Raw genomic sequence first — 23,534 nt, 5'->3', positions numbered from 1 at the left:
AGACTGGGATGAGGAGGAGTTTCTTCACTCAGGGTTGTGAATCTTTGGAATTCTTACCCCAGAGGGCTATGGATGTTGAGTATATTCAAGGCTGAGATAGATTTTTGGATTCTGGGGGAATCAAGGGATATGGGGATCAGGCGGGAAAGTGGAATTGAGGTTGAAGATCAGCCATGATCCTATCGAATGGCGGAGCAGGCTCGAGGGGCGGTATGGCCTACTTCTGCTCCTTTCTTATGTCCTTAGGAGGAGGTAGACAGACTGGTGAAATGGGCAGACACATGGCAGATGAAATTTAACAGAAAGAAGTGTGAAGTGATACATTTTGGTAGGAAGAATGGGGAGAGGCAATATAAACTAAATGGTACAATTTTAAAGGTGGTGCAGCAACAGAGAGACCTGGGGATGCACATACACAAATCTTTGAAGGTGGCAGGTCAAGTTGAGAATGCTGCTAAAAAAGCGCATGGGATGATGGGCTTTATTAATAGAGGCATAGATCACAAAAGCAAGGAAGTTATGCTAAACCTTTATAAAACACTGGTTAGGCCTCAGCTGGAGTATTGTTTTCAATTCTGGGCACCACACTTTAGGAAGGATGTCAAGGCCTACGAGATTCCACAACCAACGGATCAGATCAAAGCTCTGCAGTCCTGCCACATCCAGTCATGAATGGTGGTGGACAATTAAACAACTAACAGGAGGAGGCTCTGTAAACATCCCCATCCTCAACGATGGCGGAGTCCAGCACGTGAGTGCAAAAGACAAGGCTGAAGCGTTTGCAACCATCTTCAGCCAGGAGTGCCGAGTAGATGATCCATCTCGGCCGCCTCCCAATATCCCACCATCACAGAAGCCAGTCTTCAGCCAATTCGATTCACTCCATGTGATATCAAGAAACGGCTGAGTGCACTGGATACAGCAAAGGCTATGGGCCCTGACAACATCCCGGCTGTAGTGCTGAAGACTTATGCTCCAGAACTAGCTGCGCCTCTAGCCAAACTGTTCCAGTACAGCTACAACATTGGCATCTACCCGACAATGTGGAAAATTGCCCAGGTATGTCCTGTCCACAAAAGGCAGGACAAATCCAAGACGGCAAATTACCGCCCCATCAGTCTAATCTCAATCATCAGCAAAGTGATGGAAGGTGTTGTCGACAGTGCTATCAAGCGGCACTTGGTCACCAATAACCTGCTCACCGATGCTCAGTTTGGGTTCCGCCAGGACCACTCTGCTCCAGACCTCATTACAACCTTGGTCCAAACATGGACGAAAGAGCTGAATTCCAGAGGTGAGGTGAGAGTGACTGCCCTTGACATCAAGGCAGCATTTGACCGAGTGTGGCACCAAGGCGTCCTAGTAAAATTGAAATCAGTGGGAATCAGGGGGAAAACTCTCCAGTGGCTGGAGTCATACCTAGCACAAAGGAAGATGGTAGTGGTTGTTGGTGGCCAATCATCTCAGCCCCAGGACATTGCTGCAGGAGTTCCTCAGGGCTGTGTCCTAGGCCCAACCATCTTCAGCTGCTTCATCAATGACCTTCCCTCCATCATAAGGTCAGAAATGGGGATGTTCGCTGATGATTGCACAGTGTTCAGTTCCATTCGCAAACCCCTCAAATAATGAAGCAGTCCGAGCCCGCATGCAGCAAGACCTGGACAACATCCAGGCTTGGGCTCATAAGTGGCAAGCAACATTCGTGCCAGACAATGACCATCTCCAACAAGAGCAAGTCTAACCACCTCCCCTTTACATTCAACGGCATTACCATCGCCGAATCCCCCACCATCAACATCCTGGGGGTTACCATTGACCAGAAACTTATCTGGACCAGCCATATAAATAGTGTGGCTACAAGAGCAGGTCAGAGGCTGGGTATTCTGCGGCGAGTGACTCACCTCCTGACTCCCCAAAGCCTTTCCACCATCAACAAAGCACAAGTCAGGAGTGTGATGGAATATCCTCCACTTCCCTGGATGAGTGCAGCTCCACAACACTCAAGAAGCTCGACACCATCCAGGACAAAGCAGCCTGCTTGATTGGCACCCCTCCACCACCCTAAACATTCACTCCCTTCACCGGCGCACTGTGGCTGCAGTGTGTACCATCCACAAGATGTACTGCAGCAACTCGCCAAGGCTTCTTCGATAGCACCTCCCAAACCCACGACCTCTACCACCTAGAAGGACAAGAGCAGCAGGCACATGGGAACAACACCACCTGCACGTTCCCCTCCAAGTCACACACCATCCCGACTTGGAAATATATCGCCGTTCCTTCATCGTCGCTGGGTCAAAATCCTGGAACTCCCTTCCTAACAGCACTGTGGGAGAACCTTCACCACACGGACTGCAGCGGTTCAAGAAGGCGGCTCACCACCAACTTCTCAAGGGCAATTAGGGATGGGCAATAAATGCCGGCCTCGCCAGCGACGCCCACATCCCATGAACGAATAAAGAAAAAGGGTGCAGAAGAGATTTACTAGAATGGTGCCAGTTTTATATGGAGAGACTGGAGAAGCTGGGATTGTTCTTCTTGGAACAGAGAAGGTTAAGGGGAGATTTGATAGAGGTGTTCAAAAGCACGAACTGTTTTGCCAGAGGAAATAAGGAGAAACTGTTTCTGGTGGCAGAAGGGTCAGTAACCAGACGACACAGATTTAAGGTGATTTGCAAAAGAGCCAGAGGCGACATGAGGAATCATTTTTTTAATGCAGCGAGTTGTAATGATCTGGAATGCACTGCCTGAAAGGGTGGTGGAAGCAGATTCAATTGTAACTTTCAAAAGGGAATTGGATAAATACTTGAAGGGAAAAAATTTACAGCGCTATGGGGAAAGATCAGGGGAATGGGACTAATTGGATAGCTTTCAAAAAGCTGGCACATGCACTATTTGCCGAATGGCCTCCTACTATGATACTACGATACTATGAACCAATGTTCCGAGAAAACAAACCACCAAGTTACACTGGCCACATAACTCATGACGATACAAAGTTGTGAATAATTGGTGTGAATTACCCTGATACATAAGGATTAATTTCCGTAAAACAGAGGTCATCCATGGGGTTCCTATTCATACTTCCATACTTCCACACATACTTCCAGCCGAGATCATTGTATGCTGATCAGTAGTAGAAATCCTGGTTGATTTTCCCATCCCTCGCTCAGATACGTTAAGGACAATTGCAGTGTTCCGAATGAGATCAACCAACTTGCCACAGACCATGGAAAGATTAAATTGGAGGAGGGGCTGGGGGGGAAATTAATAACACTGGTTGCTGACCATACACCTCCCCAATAGAATAAAATGGAAATACTAATTTTAATATTTTCTTACCTTGTTATTTGTAGGTTTGCCAACATATAATGCCCGTCAATGAAAGGCAGGAATGGATTTACAGCTGCACTGAGAGCATTGTGACCTGAAATGAGGCGCAGGAAAGGAGCTGCATTTTTGAGCTGCATTATCAAGCATCTGGGTGGCAATGCTCCTGTGTGCAAGTTAAATTGACACTTTTTTGTGTGTGTGTGTGTGTGCCTTCTAATGTATTTTTAATTGATCTCATTTATTTGCTGGCTAAGTGTTTTGTATGATCATGATTCTATGGAATATGGCATTTACATATCAAGGGAAATAGTTAATGTTGAGTTGTGAAATCACACTGGACAAGAAATGCTTTTTTCTGGGATTACTGTAGTTTGATGTATCATGCCATTATGTGTGTTTAAGAGATATCCTAATTACAACAACACAATACCCACAAAAATGAAATTAATGCTCAGTGGCCTAAAAGCATAGGCATTAGAGAGCGACGTTGGAGCATATCTCGCAACCAGATGGTCTCTGGGCCGTCCATCAATCCAATCCATCTGCTACTGCTGAAGTGAGTTTTGTCGGGCTTTCGGCCAGGCCACCAGATGCAGTGTATCTTGTTTGCAAGGTATTCACCACACCAAAACTGAAACTAATATTCTACGATGTCTCGCGACATGACCTCTTCTCCTCAGCCGATCACTGAGTGCGATCAATGGCAGCCCGATAGGAACCTTTAAGACGATTGCACCTACCCAGTGGAAGCAAGTTGTATGCAGGAAATGTGTCTGTGTGGGAGAAAAGAGAATTGAGGGAGGGATAGAAAATACATTAATTGATGGACATTAAAGAGGCGTTGAACAGTATTATGGAGAGAGTTTTTAAAAATGGAAGTCTGAAATAAAAATAGGTTAGTGTTTTGGGTGGCAATCTCACTTGATGTTAACCTATCTTTCACATTACTAAATTAAAATAGTATCACAAAAATCTGCGACGTGAAGTTTACAATAGAGCAGAGGTACAGTAAATATTTCCAGCAGGCCGTGCAGTACCTGTGGAAATAGTTTACAGAGCAGCCTCTTCCAGAAATTGAGCCTGTTTGAAAACTGAAAAGCTGACGGTGCCCATTTAATGGCTTTGCCTACATAAAATCATTTTTCAGCTACTTCTTATAAAGTCTTAATATATTCAGAATCATGAAGCTTTGTAGGAAAGCAGTATTATTATTTCAATGTTTTTTAACATGGCATTTTTCACTATTGCAGTTCTGATTTTTCCGATGCATTTTGTTTACAAGTACACTGCGATTTCACATCTGGGATCTTGCTTCCTAGATGAATAGATGGAAGTCGTCTGCTCATTGTACAGATCTGGTGTGAATAAACTTGGACAGTCTCAACCTATGGGCATAGGCCTGCAACAAAACACTGCCTCTAAATTGGCCTTATCACTTAGAAGCACAGATTGGCTGGTGTGGGAAATGGAGTCAGTCAGAGGTACCTTTGTGAGGTACACCAGAGCACCTAACCTTGCCATACTTGAGTTTGGTATACTTGATGCTGAGACTTGGTACTCAAAATGGAAAGTGTTCCAGTGTCTAACACAAAAGTCCTTTACCTTGAGGAACACAAAATTCACAGAAAAAAGTACATGTACTGATCACATTCTAGATAATTGGCATCTTATTTTTAATGTACTTGAAATTTAGCAACCGCATATTTGTTGTGCCAATTTATATGTATTTTTTAAATATTTCAAAAATAATATTGTTGGCTTTAGTATTTTTGATTTAATATACAGAATCACCTCGCCCTGAGCAAACCTTGGGGGAATAATCTCTCCAACCTCTTCCCCATCCTACTCACCTCTTGCACTGCCCCAGAGGATCAACAATCACTGGCCCTCTCCATAATACCCTTCAGAATGTTTGGTCATTCATGAACAAAGCCTTTTCAATTCACAATTCATTGTGATTGATTCTATTGTGATTCTGAGCCTGACAGAAACAGGCTCCCAGGCAGTGACTCCTTTCCCCTCACAGAAGCCTTACTGCCTGGCTTCACTTTCCACCACCAGTACTGCCCAAGCTACCATGGCAATGGAATGGTCCACATTGCCAGTCTCATCTTGGCCTCTCCCCCTACTCTTCCGGCACCATCTGCTCCTTTGAGCACCTCAACCTCTTCCTTTCCTCACAGCTATCTTTTAAAATCTTACTTGCCCCCTCATGCACCATGTCAACTTTCTTACTAAGATGTTCTACCTTCTCTCTTCCCTCAGCCTCTGCATCAGGTGACTCCTCATTCTAATGATTTCAATCTACACCTTAACTCCCATCCCCTTACTCTCTGATTTCACCACCCTCCTGTCTTTCCTCGGTTTCACCCTTTATATAAACTCTCCCACCCATATCCTTGGCTGCCCCCTTGACGCCATCTCTCACAGCATCTCTGCACCCAAAGTCTTAATCACTGACAAGACCATCTCTGACCACTTCTTTGTCTCTTGTCGTGTTTTGGGTTTTTCTGATTTTTTTTTGTCTTCAAGGGATATGGGGATAGGGGGGAAAGTGGAGTTGAAGTAGAAGATCAGTCATGATCTTATTGAATGGTGGAACAGGCTCGAGGGGCCGTATGGCCTACTCCTGCTGCTATTTCTTATGGTCATGGAAAGGATTTAGGAATGAGTTATATGTAAGCACTGAACAAGGAACAAGTCTAAAGGATAGCTCTCCTACTTGCTGGGGACAAAGAGAGAGAAAGACAGAGGAACACGGGTAGTCAACCAGCTAGGGTGGAAACTGACCTAGCAAGGGAAACAAGCTTATCTCAAGCCCAGATCCAGTCAGAATAACAAGGCCGACAGGGAAAAGTTAAGCACTCCAGCTAATAGGGGTAGTGTGGCATATTTTTCTTGTTCTCGGGGAGCATTCTGTCGTTAGGTGAATCAAGGTGAGATTTGATTACATCTGTTACTCTGGATGTTCACACTATCTGCAAGATAAAACAGTTTCAACAACTCATATCTGGTCTCAGCTCACTAAAGGGTTTCAGTATACCTTTGGAAAGAATGGAGATGTGCACGTGAAAGACATGGGGGTGGGGAGAGAGTTTTACCCCTGTGAACTGGTGGGTTGGAGGAAGGGGGGGGTGGAGTGGGGTTAAAATAATAGAAATTTGAAGCACGACCGCAAATCGGCACCAACGCACCTGCTTCCGGGTTTAACAGAGGTGCGTTTCACCGCGTGTAACCTAATCGCCGGAGGCGAGTCAATTATTAGTACGGGGGGGGGGGGGTGGGCGGTAATTATCAGAGCCATTTAGATGATTTGCAGATGTTAATGAGGTGATTTTAAATTGAATTCAACAGGCATTAGAATTTAATGTCTCCAGCACAGGTTTCCTGGGCCGCAGGAATCCCGGCAGGCAAAAGGAAGCGAGAGGGACCGGATCCATGAGGTAAGTGCCTTTATTGCACTGCTTCGGGGCCAGGAGGAGCAGGAGTGCTTCCCCGCAGCTCACCAAGCTTACCTTTTAAACACCCCGCAATTGGCTGTTTCCCCTCCCCAATGATGTGCGACTTCCCCCCACCCCCGCAATCTCCCCCCCTCTCCGAACCCCGAAGACCCCGATCTCTCTCCGACCCCTCCATCGAAACCCCAAAGACCCCAATATCTCCCTGGCTGTTTTCCTGCCCGACAGGCAAGCAACCTGTCAATCTGGCTGGCTTTTGGGCGCGAAACCTGTTGAAAAAATTTTAAAGACATCCTCCGGTCAAAATCATCATGATGTGCGGGAAAACCTTACTTCCGGGTTTCCCGTCCAAAAATCCCCCCACCCCGCTCTCTGCCCGGTTCCGAGTAAATATCGGGGCCATGATATTCAGTTCAGAGCACAAGAGGGTGCTATTGTTACACCACCGGTGACACTATTGTATAATTCGACATTGAACAGCACAGGCACATTCCTGAATGTAAAGCACTTGGACCTTTTATGGAAAGCGCCCATACCCAAGAGAATACCAAAGGCAGACCTAAAACTTTGATTTGATCTTCCACAGCATTACTATTGGAGAAGGAAAATGGCATCTCTTCCTGTAACTTTTTTTTCCCCTACTGTCTAATACTTTGTCTTTATGTTTGTCTTACAATTTTTCTTTGTTTGGCTCTAACACTTATTTATCTCCAACAACAGTTAACTCCAACTGTTGATCTCCAACTGTTTCTCTCCCACTCTTGATGTAAGTCTTTCTCCATTCTTGCCTGTACATCTCCCAATCTCTCTTTGTGGTTCTCATACAAATTCCTTTACCGACTGACCCGATTTTTATCTCTTACCCTTTTTTAATTCAAAGGTACGCAGCAGGACAGGAATCAGTATGTGGTGAGGCACTTTTGGGGACGTGCTGTAACATGTGTGGGTAGAAGAGAAACTGAGAAGCTGGGATTTGATGGGGATCAAAAGTGGCAGAGATGGGGCTCGGAGGAAGTAAGGAGTGGGGTTGGCAAGTGGGGGAAATGGATTTTTTTTTATTCGTTCATGGGATGTGGGCATCACTAGCGAGGCCAGCATTTATTGCCCATCCCTAATTGCCCTTGAGAAGGCGGTGGTGAGCCGCCATCTTGAACCGCTGCAGTCCGTGTGGTGACGGTTCTCCCACTGTGCTGTTAGGAAGGGAGTTCCAGGATTTTGACCCAGCGACGATGAAGGAACGGCGATATATTTCCAAGTCGGGATGGTGTGTGACTTGGAGGGGAACGTGCAGGTGGTGTTGTTCCCATGTGCCTGCTGCTCTTGTCCTTCTAGGTGGTAGGGGTCGCGGGTTTGGGAGGTGCTGCTGAAGAAGCCTTGGCGAGTTGCTGCAGTGCATCCTGTGGATGGTACACACTGCAGCCACTCTGCGCCGCTGGTGAAGGGAGTGAATGTTTAGGGTGGTGGATGGGGTGCCAATCAAGCGGGCTGCTTTGTCTTGGATGGTGTCGAGCTTCTTGAGTGTTTTTGGAGCTGCACTCATCCAGGCAAGTGGAGAGTATTCCATCACACTCCTGACTTGTGCCTTGTAGATGGTGGAAAGGCTTTGGGGAGTCAGGAGGTGAGTCACTCACTGCAAAATACCCAGCCTCTGACCTGCTCTTGTAGCCACAGTATTTATATGGCTGGTCCAGTTAAGTTTCTGGTCAATGGCGACCCCCAGGATGTTGATGGTGGAGGATTTGGCGATGGTAATGCCGATGAATGTCAAGGGGAGGTGGTTAGACTCTCTCTTGTTGGAGATGGTCATTGCCTGGCACTTGTCTGGCGCAAATGTTACTTGCCACTTATCAGCCCAAACCTGGATGTTGTCCAGGTCTTGCTGCATGCGGGCTCGGACTGCATCATTATTTGAGGGGTTGCAAATGGAACTGAACACTGTGCAATCATCAGTGAACATCCCCATTTCTGACCTTATGATGGAGGGAAGGTCATTGATGAATCAGCTGAAGATGGTTGGGCCTAGGACACTGCCCTGAGGAACTCCTGCAGCAATGCCCTGGGGCTGATGATGATTGCTCTCCAACAACCACTGCCTTCTTCCTTTGTGCTAGGTATGACTCCAGCCACTGGAGAGTTTTCCCCGATTCCCATTGACTTCAATTTTACTAGGGCTCATTGGTCAAATGCGGCCTTGATGTCAAGGCAGTCACTCTCACCTCACCTCTGGAATTCAGCTCTTTTGTCCATGTTTGGACCAATGCTGTAATGACGTCTGGAGCCGAGTGATCCTGGCGGAACCCAAACTGAGCATTGGTGAGCAGGTTATTGGTGAGTAAGTGCCGCTTGATAACACTGTCGACGATACCTTCCATCACTTTGCTGATGCTTGAGAGTAGACTGATGGGGCGGTAATTGGCCGGATTGGATTTGTCCTGCTTTTTGTGGACAGGACATAACTGGGCAATTTTCCACATTGTCAGGTAGATGCCAGTGTTGTAGCTGTACTGGAACAGCTTGGCTAGAGGCGCAGCTAGTTCTGGAGCACAAGTCTTCAACACTGCAGCCGGGATGTGTCGGGGCCCATAGCCTTTGCTGTATCCAGTGCACTCAGCCGTTTCTTGATATCACGTGGAGTGAATCGAATTGGCTGAATTGGCTTCTGTGATGGTGGGAATATCGGAAGGAGGCCGAGATGGATCATCCACTCCACACTTCTGGCTGAAGATGGTTGCAAACGCTTCAGCCTTGTCTTTTGCACTCACGTGCTGGACTCCGCCATCATTGAGGATGGGGATGTTTACAGAGCCTCCTCCTCCCGTTAGTTGTTTAATTGTCCACCACCATTCACGACTGGATGTGGCAGGACTGCAGAGCATGGAGGAAGCAATGATCTGGGAGGGAAGGAGTGGGAGGCAGCTGGGAAGTATGGTGTCTGGGAGTGTTCAGGTGATCGTGGGGTAGAGTTGTGGTCTGGGTTGTGGAAACACTTTGGTCTGTATACATTGCTGGATGATTTTTGCAAGACATTGAACTTTTTGTTGCATCCATCCTATCGTTTAAAATGTCTGAATAACAATACATTTTCTGTACAGTATCAAAAGAATTTCATACTGGTCACAAGTAATGGTTCATATTAATTAATAAAAGGCCATCTTTGGGTGACTCATTCTACTGAAACTCACCTGAAAATTTTACTTCTCTAGGAGTTTCACTCTGAAATAAAAAAAGCTGGACTAATCTGCCTGTTGCTGAAACTGCTATATTGTCAGTCAGAGACTGGAGCTGCATGGAAGTCTTTATAACTTTCCCTTAATGTTTTAATGTCGGAGGTACATACTTCAACTTAACAAAGTATTTTTTACTTAACAAATCCAAAAACAAAATTATAATTAAACACCTTTCAGAGGGCTCTCCTCTGCCTAAAGGCTTAGTTAATAAATTCACTGTATAGAACTGAGCCACTATAAGGTTTAATCATAGTCTCCTCTCCAGAAGACAGTGATTCATGCTGGGGTACAGTTCCATGGAGGTGGGCCTCCCTCCACTACCTCAATCAAGTAGCCTTTCTTCAGGTGTCAACGAACTGAGTTAACTATGGGGGCAGGCACATCAATGTTGAGCACAATCCTGTTCTCACTTAAAGTTCATGCATGCACTTAAGTGTCATTGCATAGTAATTTTTTCCCCCCCTCACCTAGTCTGGGGACATCAAGATCATTTTTAGTACCTACCTCAGCAGACACCAGCTGATTCAGCACAAACCAGGGATCAAAACTGAAATCCCTGCATTTGTATGGCTCATTGCCACACCACAAAGTACATTTACCCACTGAGACATCAGGGAAGATTACATTATTTTTAATGCACATTGAAGTATCAGTTGTGGCTTTTGGAGTGATATCAAGAATCTGAGTTTTGTTTTAAAGTTTGTTCAAATACTTTAGTGTTAAATCTGGAAGCAAGAAAAGTTCTTTATGAGCCTACTTGAAGTCTGATCATTTCATAGCTGAACACACTTGTTATACTTGGAACTATAACAGACTAACTGCTGGTTATTTTAAAGTATGCCTTCACTGCCTCAGACATGTTGGCAGCAAGAAATCTTGGAAGACTATCTTTAACCTTCTAGTGATTCCTTTGCACTGTGACTTTTTGCACTGTAATTGTAACCCAGTACAGTAAATGTCAGCTAACACATAACTTATCCTGCCCTTACAGAGACCCACTTTTAGTTTGATGCTAAACATAGAAATATCCTACATTTTTATTTAGTACATAGTTCCAAAGTTTCTGCTATACTGTATTTTTACTTTGGGCAGAACTTGCAACTTCGGAGGGGTTAGAAAACGGATGATATCGGATCAGCCATCCTTTATACACCTCGCTCAATTTTGAGCGGGGTGTATAATGGGCAGTCCGAGCCTGCATGCAGCAAGACCTGGACAACATCCAGGCTTGGGCTGATAAGTGGCAAGTAACATTCGCGCCAGACAAGTCCCAGGCAATGACCATCTCCAACAAGAGAGAGTCTAACCACCTCCCCTTGACATTCAACGACATTACCATTGCCAAATCCCCCATCATCAACATCCTGGGGGTCACCATTGACCAGAAACTTAACTGGACCAGTCATATAAATACTGCGGCTCCAAGAGCAGGTCAGAGGCTGGGTATTCTGCGGCGAGTGACTCACCTCCTGACTCCCCAAAGCCTTTCCACCATCTACAAGGCACAAGTCAGGAGTGTGATGGAATACTCTCCACTTGCCTGGATGAGTGCAGCTCCAACAACACTCAAGAAGCTCGACACCATCCAGGACAAAGCAGCCCGCTTGATTGGCACCCCATCCACCACCCTAAACATTCACTCCCTTCACCACCGGCGCACTGTGGCTGCAGTGTGTACCATCCACAGGATGCACTGCAGCAACTCGCCAAGGTTTTCGACAGCACCTCCCAAACCCGCGACCTCTACCACCTAGTAGGACAAGAGCAGCAGGCACCTGCACGTTCCCCTCCAAGTCACACACCATCCCAACTTGGAAATATATCGCCGTTCCTTCATCGTCGTTGGGTCAAAATTCTGGAACTCCCTTCCTAACAGCACTGTGGGGAGAACCTTCACCACATGGACTGCAGCGGTTCAAGAAGGCGGCTCACCACCACCTTCTCAAGGGCAATTAGGGATGGGCAATAAATGCTGGCCTCGCCAGCGACGCCCACATCACATGAACGAATAAAAAAAAAAGCTGAACCAATATCTGCGAAAGGTGAAAGTTCTAGCTTTTATCTTCTATTAAACAAAATAATCCTGCTTTCTGGAATTCTTTGCATTGCTACTCCCCTCCTTGCTCTCTGCTTTCAGAAGCCTTTATGAGACCTATCCTTTCGACTCTTCCGTCAGTCCCCTGAATCTCATTTCCTTTTTGGTGTCCACCACGTTCCCTTGTTAAATGCTTTTCAATGTGTTTTCATGTGAAATCCACTATATAAGCAGAAGTTGTTACCATCGGATATGTGAAGGATAGCATGATTCATAATTATTTTTCATTGCATCAATTTGGTATTGCAATGTGGTCCTTAAATGTGATCTCAGCTGTGCCACCAGGTGAAGTACCAAGTGAAATTCCGTTCAATTGTGAATGACAATAAATGGGGGAATAACAACCTATATGCACAATCCAATCATTTTTTTTTGTTCTTGGGATTATTGCCCATCTCCAGTTGCCCTGAGAAGGGGATGGTGGGTCTTCTCGCTGAGTTTCTGCAGTCCTTGTGGTGATGGTGCTCCCATAATGGTGTTAAGTAGGCAATTTCAGGATTCTAACCCGGTGGCGATGAAAACTGCTATATATGTCCCAAGTCAGGAGGTGATTGACTTTGCTGCTCTTGTCCTTCTCGGTGATAGAGGTTGCAGGGGAGGGAAGTGCTGCCAAAATAACCTTGGTGAATTGTTGCAGTGTATCCTGTAGATTGTATATACTGCAGCCATAGTATGTGGCTGAGGGGGTGGATATTGAATTCAGAGGCAGGGGCATCAATCAAACAAATTGCTCTGTCCTGTCTGGTGTTGAGCTTCTTGAGTGTGGTGAGTATTCCATCACACTCCGGACTTGAGGCTTGTAGATGGTGGAGAGACATTCAGGAGTCAGGTGGTGAACCATTTGTTGTAAAGTACCCAACCTCTACCTTGTAGCCACATAGTTAATATGGCTGGTCCAGTTAAACTTCTGCTCCCCCCCCCCCCCCCTCCCTTCCCCCCCGCCCCCCAGATATTAATGGTGGGGGACTCAGCGATGGTGGTGATGTTGATGGTCAAGGGGAGATGGATGGTCTTTCTCTTGTTTGAGATGGTCATTGCCTGGCACTTATGTAGCACAAATGTTACCTGCCACTTGCTAGCCCAAGCCTGCATATATACAGGTCCTGCTGTAAGCTAGCATAGGCTACATCATTATCAGAAGAGTTGTGAATGAAGCTGAGCACTGTGGAATCATCAATGAACAGCCCCACTACTGATCTTATGATGGAGCGAAGATCATTGATGAAACAGTTGAAGATTGTTGGGCCATAGGCACTTCCCTGACAAACTCCTGCAGTGATTTACTGGAGCTGTGATGACTGGCTTCCAACACCCACAACCATCTTCTTTACGTCAAGTATGACTTCAGCCACTGGATGGAGGGTTTACCCTTTGACTTCCAATGACCTCAGTTTTGCCAGGACTCCTTGATGCCATACTTGGTTGAATGTTGCCTTGATGTCAAGGGCAGCTACTCTCACCTCTCCTGGCATTAATCTTGTGTCCATGCCTGGATCAAGGCTGGTGATGAGATCTGGAGCTGAGTGATTTTGTCAGAATCCAAATTGAGCATCGATAAGTAGGTTATTGGTGAGTCGGTGTTGCTTGAGGGCACTATTGATGATTTAACTGTTTTTGAGAGGAGGCTAATAGGGCAGTAATTGGTCAGGTCAGATTTGCCCTGTTTTTTGTGGATAGGACACACCTGGCAATCTTCCACATTGTCGGGTAGATGCAAATGTCAAAGCTGTACTGGAACAGCTTGGCTGAAAGAGTGGCTGACTCTGCGGTACTTGTCTTCAATACTACAGCTAGAATGTTGTTGAGCCCATAGCCTTTACTGTGTCCCATGCACTCAGCCGCTTCTTAATATCATGTGGAGTGAACCAAATTGACTAGAACACTGGTATCTGGTGGAGGCCTTGGGAGAAGGTCGAATAAGATCATCCACTCGGCACTGTTGGCTGAAGACACTTGCAAACACTTCAGTCTTGTTTCCTGCACTTACATACTGGGCTCCACAATGGTTGAGAATGGGGATGTTCATGAAGCCTCCTCCCTCTGTTAGTTGCCTGGTTGTCCAGTATTATTCTCGACTGCATATGGTAGGGCTACAAAGCTTTACTCTGATACATTGGTTGTGGAACATCTTTGCTCTGTCAATAGATTGCTTCTCTTGGCGTTTAGCATGTAAGTAGTCCTGTGTAGCACAAGATTCATTCCTCATTCTAAGGTATGCCTTGTGCTACTCCTGGCATGTTCTTCTGCACTTCGAAATTGAACCAAGGTTGGTCTCCTGAATTGACAATGATCAAGGAGTGAGAGGCTATAAGTTACACACTGTGATGATATACAATTCTACTGCTGCTGATGGCTCGGAGCACCTCATGGATATCAAGTTTTGTGCAGCTAGATCTGTCCTTAGTCAGTCCCACTTAGCATGATGGTAGTGCCACACTACACAATGGCAATGTCCTCACAGGGGAAATGAGACTTTGTCATCACAACCCTGGCTATGTCCTGTATGATAGTCAGTTCTACCAATGCTATTGTGAACAGACAGTGAGGAGACGGTCTACTGTTGGTTCCCTCACTACCTGATGCAACCAGGTATGTCCTTCAGGGCTTGGCCAGTTGTGGAACTACTGAGCCACTCTTGGTGGTGGAAATTGAAGCCCTTGCTTCCTTGAGAGCTTCCACCAAGTGATGTTCAACATGAGGAACTACTGATTTGTTGGTGATCAGCAAGAGGTTTCTTTGACCTTGTTTGATCTGAAGCCATGAGACTTCATGGGATCTGGATTCAAAGATTTTCCGATTGTATACTACTAAGCTGGTGGGATGGGACATACTCAGGGATGGTGATGGAGGAATCTGGGATTTTGGCTTTTAGATATGGTTCTGTAAGTACGATTATATCAGGCTGTTGCTTGCTTAGTTTGTGGAACAGCTCTTTCAACTTGGGCACCAGCCCCCAGATGTTCGTGAGGAGGACTGTGCAGAGTCAATTAGGCTAAAATTGCCTTTGTCATAGTCTTGTACGATGCCTGGGTTGTTGCTGATTGGTCCATCCAATTTTCTTCTTATTATTGAACTTTTTATCAATTGTTGGCTTCCTAGGCCACTTCAGAGGGCATTAAGAAATAACCACATGGTATGGGACTGGAGTCACATGTAGGTCAGACCAGGTAGGAGTGGCAGGCTCCCTTCCTTGAATGATATCAGTGAACCAGTCGGGGCTTTATTGTATTCAATTTTAAAATTTGATGTGATGGGATTTGAATTCAGAACTTATGGGTTGTGAGTCCAGTACCATGACCACTAGGCTACCGTAACCTCAAAGTTTGATTTTTGTTTTTTTTTATTTTGGGAGGAGGTACTTGGGTAATTTTACTCCCTATTTTTGTATTGTTTTATCCATTTTCATTGTCCATCTGGCCTGATGACTACAATCAAGTAGGTGGGCATGTAGCCTGCTCCCAGGTTGCCACCAATGCTTTCTGTAGGTATATCCTCCTGTAGGTCCTCTCTCTCCCCTTCACTCTTAAACTGTCCTTGGTGGGAGATATTACAGGTGTCCACTTGGTCATATGCAGCTCAACAAGGAAATGAACAGAGAGGTAGATGAACCTATGTCTATCTCTGCTCTGCAATACTGAAAAATGAGTGCCACCTCACCACTACCAAAACTGTTACTTATCAGTTTTGTTAAGAATCAATTGACCGTTGATCGGCCTAACTAGGGTGACTTTTTGTAGTCAGGCAGTTCAATGAAAAAATGATCAAAGAATAGAGGCTACTTCAGTTAGGAGTAAGCCTTGGTGAAATTTTCCAATCCCTTTTATGGTAGTCAATATCTGATAACAAAAGCTGATTCACAAGCTGTCCTTTCTGTTTTTACATTGTTTTGAGGCAATGATCCAAGGTGAACTTTTGTTGGTGAGAACACCAGTTAATGGAAGAAATAAATTCTTAGTAAGTATACTGCCCAGTCTAGAAATGAACCATGCAAACCAGGACTATACCCGGGTTCGAAACTTGGATCATGTAGATTTGGCTGATTTCAGTCAGAATTGCTATTACTGGCCTCAGTGACCCCGACTAGTGAAGTGAAAAATATCACCCATGATTCCTGCTCCTGAATGCCATCCAGTGACCCATACTGGAAAGTGGTTTGCCTACCTTCTAAGCCATGAACGTTATGTGGAACAAAGAAACCAAAAAGAATAGAGGGGAGGAAAACTTTTTAAAAGAGGAATTACTGGAAAGTATTTTATTGCAAGGTTTCTACCACTTAGTAACTGGAAATGTGAGTTGCTGATAAGTGCAAATTTAGTTAAGGGTAAACGTTGTGTTAGGAAACCATTTGCTTTTAAGAGGAATTCTATTATAGAATCATAGAATCATAGAAGTTTACAACATGGAAACAGGCTCTTCGGCCCAACATGTCCATGTCGCCCAGTTTATACCACTAAGCTAGTCCCAATTGCCTGCACTTGGCCCATATCCCTCTATACCCATCTTACCCATGTAACTGTCCAAATGCTTTTTAAAAGACAAAATTGTACCCGCCTCTACTACTGCCTCCGGCAGCTCGTTCCAGACACTCACCACCCTTTGAGTGAAAAAATTGCCCCTCTGGACCCTTTTGTATCTCTCCCCTCTCACCTTAAATCTATGTCCCCTCGTTATAGACTCCCCTACCTTTGGGAAAAGATTTTGACTATCTACCTTATCTATGCCCCTCATTATTTTATAGACTTGTATAAGATCATCCCTAAATCTCCTACTCTCCAGGGGAAAAAGTCCCAGTCTATCTAACCTCTCCCTACAAGTCAAACCATCAAGTCCCGGTAGCATCCTAGTAAATCTTTTCTGCACTCTTTCTAGTTTAATAATATCCTTTCTATAATAGGGTGACCAGAACTGTACACAGTATTCCAAGTGTGGCCTTACTAATGTCTTGTACAACTTCAACAAGACATCCCAACTCCTGTATTCAATGTTCTGACCAATGAAACCAAGCATGCCGAATGCCTTCTTCACCACCCCATCCACCTGTGACTCCACTTTCAAGGAGCTATGAACCTGTACTCCTAGATCTCTTTGTTCTATAACTCTCCCCAACGCCCTACCATTAACGGAGTAGGTCCTGGTCTGATTTGATCTACCAAAATGCATCACCTCACATTTATCTAAATTAAACTCCATCTGCCATTCATCGGCCCACTGGCCCAATTTATCAAGATCCCGTTGCAATCCTAGATAACCTTCTTCACTGTCCACAATGCCACCAATCTTGGTGTCATCTGCAAACTTACTAACCATTCCTCCTAAATTCTCATCCAAATCATTAATATAAATAACAAATAACAGCGGACCCAGCACCGATCCCTGAGGCACACCGCTGGTCACAAGCCTCCAGTCTGAGAAACAACCCTCTACAACCACCCTCTGTCTTCTGTCGTCAAGCCAATTTTGTATCCAATTGGCTACCTCACCTTGGATCCCGTGAGATTTAACCTTGTATAACAACCTACCAAGCGGTACCTTGTCAAAGGCTTTGCTAAAGTCCATGTCGACCACGTCTACTGCATAGCCCTCATCTATCTTCTTGGTTACCCCTTCAAAAAACTCAATCAAATTCGTGAGACATGATTTTCCTCTCACAAAACCATGCTGACTGTTCCTAATCAGTCCCTGCCTCTCTAAATGCCTGTAGATCCTGTCTCTCAGAATACCCTCTAACATCTTACCCACTACAGATGTCAGGCTCACCGGTCTGTAGTTCCCAGGCTTTTCCCTGCCGCCCTTCTTAAACAAAGGCACAACATTTGCTACCCTCCAAAATTCAGGCACCTCACCTGTAGCTGTCGATGATTCAAATATCTCTGCTAGGGGGTCCGCAATTTCCTCCCTAACCTCCCATAACGTCCTTTGATACATTTCATCAGGTCCGGGAGATTTATCTACCTTGATGCGCGTTAAGACTTCCAGCACCTCCCTCTCTGTAATATGTACACTCCTCAAGACATCACTATTTATTTCCCCAAGTTCCCTAACATCCATGCCTTTCTCAACCGTAAATACCGATGTGAAATATTCATTTAGGATCTCACCCATCTCTTGTGGTTCCGCACATAGATGACCTTGTTGATTCTTAAGAGGCCCTACTCTCTCCCTAGTTACTCTTTTGCCCTTTATGTATTTGTAGAAGCTCTTTGGATTCTCCTTTGCCTTATCTGCCAAAGCAATCTCATGTCCCCTTTTTGCCCTCCTGATTTCTCTCTTAACTCTACTCCGGCAATCTCTATACTCTTCAAGGGATCCACTTGATCCCAGCTGTCCATGCATGTCATATGCCTCCTTCTTTTTGACTAGGGCCTCAATCTCCCGAGTCATCCAAGGTTCCCTACTTCTACCAGCCTTGCCCTTCACTTTATAAGGAATGTGCTTACCCTGAACCCTGGTTAACACACTTTTGAAAGCCTCCCACTTACCAGACGTCCCTTTGCCTGCCAACAGACTCTCCCAATCAACTTCTGAAAGTTCCTGTCTAATACCATCAAAATTGGCCTTTCCCCAATTTAGAATTTTAACTTTTGGGCCAGACCTATCATTCTCCATAGCTATCTTAAAACTAATGGAATTATGATCACTGGTCCCAAAGTGATCCCTCACTAACACTTCTGTCACCTGCCCTTCCTTATTTCCCAAGAGGAGGTCAAGTTTTGCCCCCTCTCTAGTCGGGCCATCCACATACTGAATGAGAAATTCCTCCTGAATACACTCAACAAATTTCTCTCCATCCAAGCCCCTAATGCTATGGCTGTCCCAGTCAATGTTGGGAAAGTTAAAGTCCCCTACTATTACCACCCTATTTTTCTTGCCGCTGTCTGTAATCTCCTTACATATTTGCTCCTCAATAGGAATTCATACAAACTTTGATACATTTGGACTTGTCCCAATGGCTCAGTGGGTAAATACACACGCAGTGTGGCATTGAGCTATACAGACTAAGGAGGTCCCAGGTTTGACCTCAGATCTGTGCTAAACAAGCTGAAAGTTTGCTTATGCATCTTTCAGGTGTGGATAGGTTTGGGCTCGGATGCGATGTTAGACGTGGTTAAACAGCTTGCCAACACTCACTGTCCAGGCTCATATGTGAGGAATGGTCACTTGGGTAAAGTATCAGAAAGATGCTGGTGCTTTTTGAATGATGATGACAATGATGACAACTACTATTACAACAACAAATACAAGACCGTTAACTTGGAAAAACTTCCCCTATCACAGTATTAGCCAGGGCCTTCACAAGAGGGGAGGAAAGGGGAAAAAAATAAAATTTGGGGGGGAGGGGAGTAAAATACCGAATATATTATGGAGTTAAAATTTGTATTGCACTTATGGCATTGACCACAACTCACTGACGACTTTGGCAAAGCATGCATTAAACTTTGGGTGGCTCAGGCTGGTTCCAAGGCTAGTCTGAAATTGTGATCAATGTTAAAATAAATGAGGCTGCTCTGGGATGCAGGTGGCTCCTATTCATAAGTAATATTATCAGAATGGCTCTAGAGGGAAGGAGGAAATTCAACCTGTTTTATAAAATGGTAGCAAATATCTTCATATATTTTTCAGATATTTCAGAGTACCTTAAATATAAACATTCTCCCTGGACTTTCCCCTTTAAGTGCCACTTTATTCACTGTTTAGTAGTTTCTGTGAGGATTAACAGTCTAAGCACACTTTCACAATGGTGGATAAAGGTGCTGGGCGACCATTACTGAAGCAAGAATAAATGAATTCTTAGGCGCGCTCTCCTGGTTTTACTTTACCAATGTGCTGCCAGTCACCATCAGTCCAAATGGGAGGGCCAACAAGAAGCAATCCCAGGAAGTGTTGGGTCCATCCTGAACATCATTGGATGTGTGAAGTTTGAATTTTTTATATTGATAATGTACCACTGGCAACATGAATACCATGTATCTGCTGTTATGGTACAATGTCAGTATAAAAGTACCTGAAATGATTTCATCTGTAGCACAAGTACATTGCACAGAAACAGATATTTACATTCATCAAAGTGAATACTTCCTGGCTTCTGCAATTCAAAGCTTTTAATGGTGACAGAAATTACAACTTCTCAGGATGTAAAACATAAATATTTATGAGATAGGGGAAGGTTAAACAAAGACTCTCACACCAATTTTTGTATGATCCCTCAAATATAGGAACGGCATTCTCTAGCAAGTTGGAATGTGTCGCCAGCTTGTTGCGTGCACTTGTCAAAAACTTTATTACCTATTATATACAATGCATTAACTCCAAACGCTTATTTTCAGACAAGTAAGAATTTATTAAAAGAAGCTTGTATACAAGGGAAGCATATTCTGCACAATGGGCAGAATAACCTCTTCACTGAACAGAGGAAACAGTTAACTTTTATACAGTTAATTCAGTTACGCGCACCTGTCGTAGAATATGGGTGTACACGTACATTCTTTATTGGTTCAAGTGGTTAGTCAATCAAAATAGGGAACCCACCCTCTGGTTCCTCATGACTGCCTCGTGATTTTTGAACACAGGCCTGGGAAAGTGCCTTTCCCCTAAGAAACTGTCTTTATTATCAGTTCTGTACTCAGTCTCAAGGCTATATGGTCATTCATTTCTGTTAGACAGTTATCTCATAAGCAGACAATAGCTCTTCTGTGTGTCTTTGGTGAGAACTAAAACATACATTCTTTCTGTTATATTTAGCTGGTCAGCTAACATGGTCAACTTATCCATCATGCTTTTCAGCTTTATGGTTTAGGTGTATTAGAAAGTTAATTTGGTTAGGCATTTCTTTATGGTTTTCCACACACTGACACTCTGCACACCTTCAAGAGGGAGCTGGACCAGTTCGTGGCTGGGGAAGAGATTGCATCATATAAAAAGGAAGTGGATTAACAGTTAATGTACGCGTGGTCAATGTGATCTTCTGGACTGGTTTCGATCACCTGAAGGCGTTGGAGAGGAATTTTGCAGATTTTTTTTTCTCTTATTCGCCTTGGATTTTTAAAAAATGTTTTTTTGTCTCTCCCAGGAGATTGCATGGCAAATGGTTGTTGGGAGGGGGGATAGGAAGTGTCTAGTCATGATGCTGAGTGTGAGGCAGGCTTGATGGACAAGCTGGTATTTTCCAGCACGTCGTTTTTGTACGTTCGTAAACAGATGACACTGGACTGTTTACAGACATCAGTTTTCTTGCTTGGAAGCCAAAAAAAGAACAAAACCCTTATTGAATTTCAAGATTTTTACCTATCTGGCCAGGAAGGAAGGAGTTAATTTATATTATGATGTTATAAAGTTAAATTTAGTTCACAAGGGGTTAACTCCCAGAAACACAAAAATAATATAGGATGTTTATTAGGTCCATCAGTTGGGGTACCAGACAAAGTAATTAACAGAATTGTGAATACTGACAGTACAATACCAGTTTTATAGAAGAGGGTTATTAACACATTCTAGAGATGTTTGCACCCATAATGCTGGATTGGTTTCATTCATTGAGCACAGCAGAAGATATAGTTAAACAATCAATGTAGTTGCCATGGATGGAGAAGTTCCTCAGTCAAAGTGATAATTTTGATTGGCAGCTCTGTGAGCCAGTCGTTGACAACACAGAGCTGAGGGAAGAGTCAGAGATCAGCTTTGTCCATCTCTCTCTGGGCAAGGTAGTCTGCAAGACATTTGTGTCTGAGACAGTCAAAGAGGCCTAGTTTTCAAAATTAGTGCCAGTCAGCTCAGCGATACTGACTTGTAAAATGAGCAAGGCTCATATCAAAGGTGCAAAGTTAGTGTAATATGTGAAATAATAAATTATAAGGAGCAATAGGGCACAGGTAATTTTAGTGAAAATGGTATTCTGTTCATTCATTCATTATATGTATAATTGTTGGTTTACAATAGGCCTCATCTCACCAGAGTACTTATCAGTCCATTTCCCAAAACATAGGAGAAATGCATGTGGCATCACATACAAGAACACAGTATCCAGTACATACAAGAAAGGTTTTATTGTTACAGCTCCCAGATTGGGGTTCAGAGCGGGAGTGTCAGCGATTGGGGGGGCAGGGAACAGCGGTGATTGGTTTAATGTTGGATCCTGCTCCTCACGGCTCCACATTTAGGTAAGTTACATAGAATCATAGAAAATTTACGGCACAGAAGGAGGCCATTCGGCCCATCGTGTCCGCGCCAGCTGAGAAACGAGCCACCCAGCCTAATCCCACTTTCCTGCATTTGGTCCATAGCCCTGCAGGTCAAGGATCTTCAGGTGCACATCCAGGTATTTTTTTAATGAGTTGAGGGTTTCTGCCTCCACCTCCCTCTCAGGCAGTGAGTTCCAGACCCCCACCACCCTCTAGGTATTCCCTTACCTTGTTTGCTCTCCCCAAATGCATTACCTCACACTTCTCCAGATTGAACTCCATTTGCCAATTTTCTGCACATCTGACCAGTCCATTGATATCTTCCTGCAGTCTATAGCTTTCCTCCTCACTATCAACCACACGGCCTATCTTTGTGTCATCTGCAAACTTTTTAATCATGCCCCTTACGTATATGTCCAAATCGTTAATGTATACCACAAAAAGCAAAGGATCTAGTATCGAGCCCTGCGGTACCCCACTGGAAACAGCCTTCCAGTTGCAAAAACACTCGTCGACCATTACCCTTTGCTTCCTGCCACTGAGCCAATTTTGGATCCAATTTGCCACATTCCCTTGGATCCCATGGGCCTTTACTTTTTTGACCAATCTGCCATGCGGGACCTTGTCAAAAGCCCTGCTAAAATCCATGTAGATTACATCAATTACGCTACCTTCATCGATCCTCCTTGTCACCTCCTCAAAAAATTCAATCAAGTTAGTCAGACACGACCTCCCCTTAACAAATCCGTGCTGACTGTCCTTGATTAGTCCATGCCTTTCTAAGTGACAGTTTATCCTGTCCCTCAGAATTGATTCCAATAATTCACCACCACCAAGGTTAAGCTGACTGGCCTGTAATTACTCGGTCTATCCTTCGCTCCCTTTTTAAACAACAGTACAATGTTAGCAGTCCTCCAATCATCCGGCACTACGCCTGTATCCAGTGAAGTTTGGAAAATGATTGTTAAAACCTCCGCTATTTCTTCCCTGGCTTCTTTTAACAGCTTGGGATACATTTCATCCGGCCCTGGTGATTTATCCACTTTCAAAGTTGCTGATCCCCTTAATGCTTCCTCTCACTATGTTTATCCCATCCAATATTTCACACTCCTCCTCCTTAACTTCAATCCCTGCATTATCCCTCTCCTTTGTGAAGACAGATGCAAAGTATTCATTAAGAACCATACCCACATCTTCCACCTCCACACATAGTTTACCTTTTTGGTCTCTAATAGGCCCTACTCTT

At 44.5% G+C, this 23,534-nt stretch overlaps 1 protein-coding gene across 1 annotated transcript in view; it reads left to right on the top strand.

Annotated features, from left to right (window-relative positions):
* Positions 1 to 6,336, top strand: part of efcab7 (EF-hand calcium binding domain 7) — a 79,412-nt gene extending 73,076 nt beyond the window's left edge. Inside the window, exon 14 of the mRNA XM_067990399.1 lies at positions 3,357 to 6,336. Coding sequence (XP_067846500.1) covers positions 3,357 to 3,431 — 75 coding nt within the window. The 3' untranslated portion in view covers positions 3,432 to 6,336. The remainder of the gene's footprint in view (positions 1 to 3,356) is intronic.
* The last annotated feature ends 17,198 nt before the right edge of the window (positions 6,337 to 23,534 follow it).

The sequence above is a fragment of the Heptranchias perlo genome, chromosome 9 (assembly GCF_035084215.1).
Source record: "Heptranchias perlo isolate sHepPer1 chromosome 9, sHepPer1.hap1, whole genome shotgun sequence".
NCBI classification, from domain to species: domain Eukaryota; kingdom Metazoa; phylum Chordata; class Chondrichthyes; order Hexanchiformes; family Hexanchidae; genus Heptranchias; species Heptranchias perlo.
Note: the sequence above shows the minus strand (reverse complement) of the source record. Positions and strands in the feature narration are given on the sequence as shown.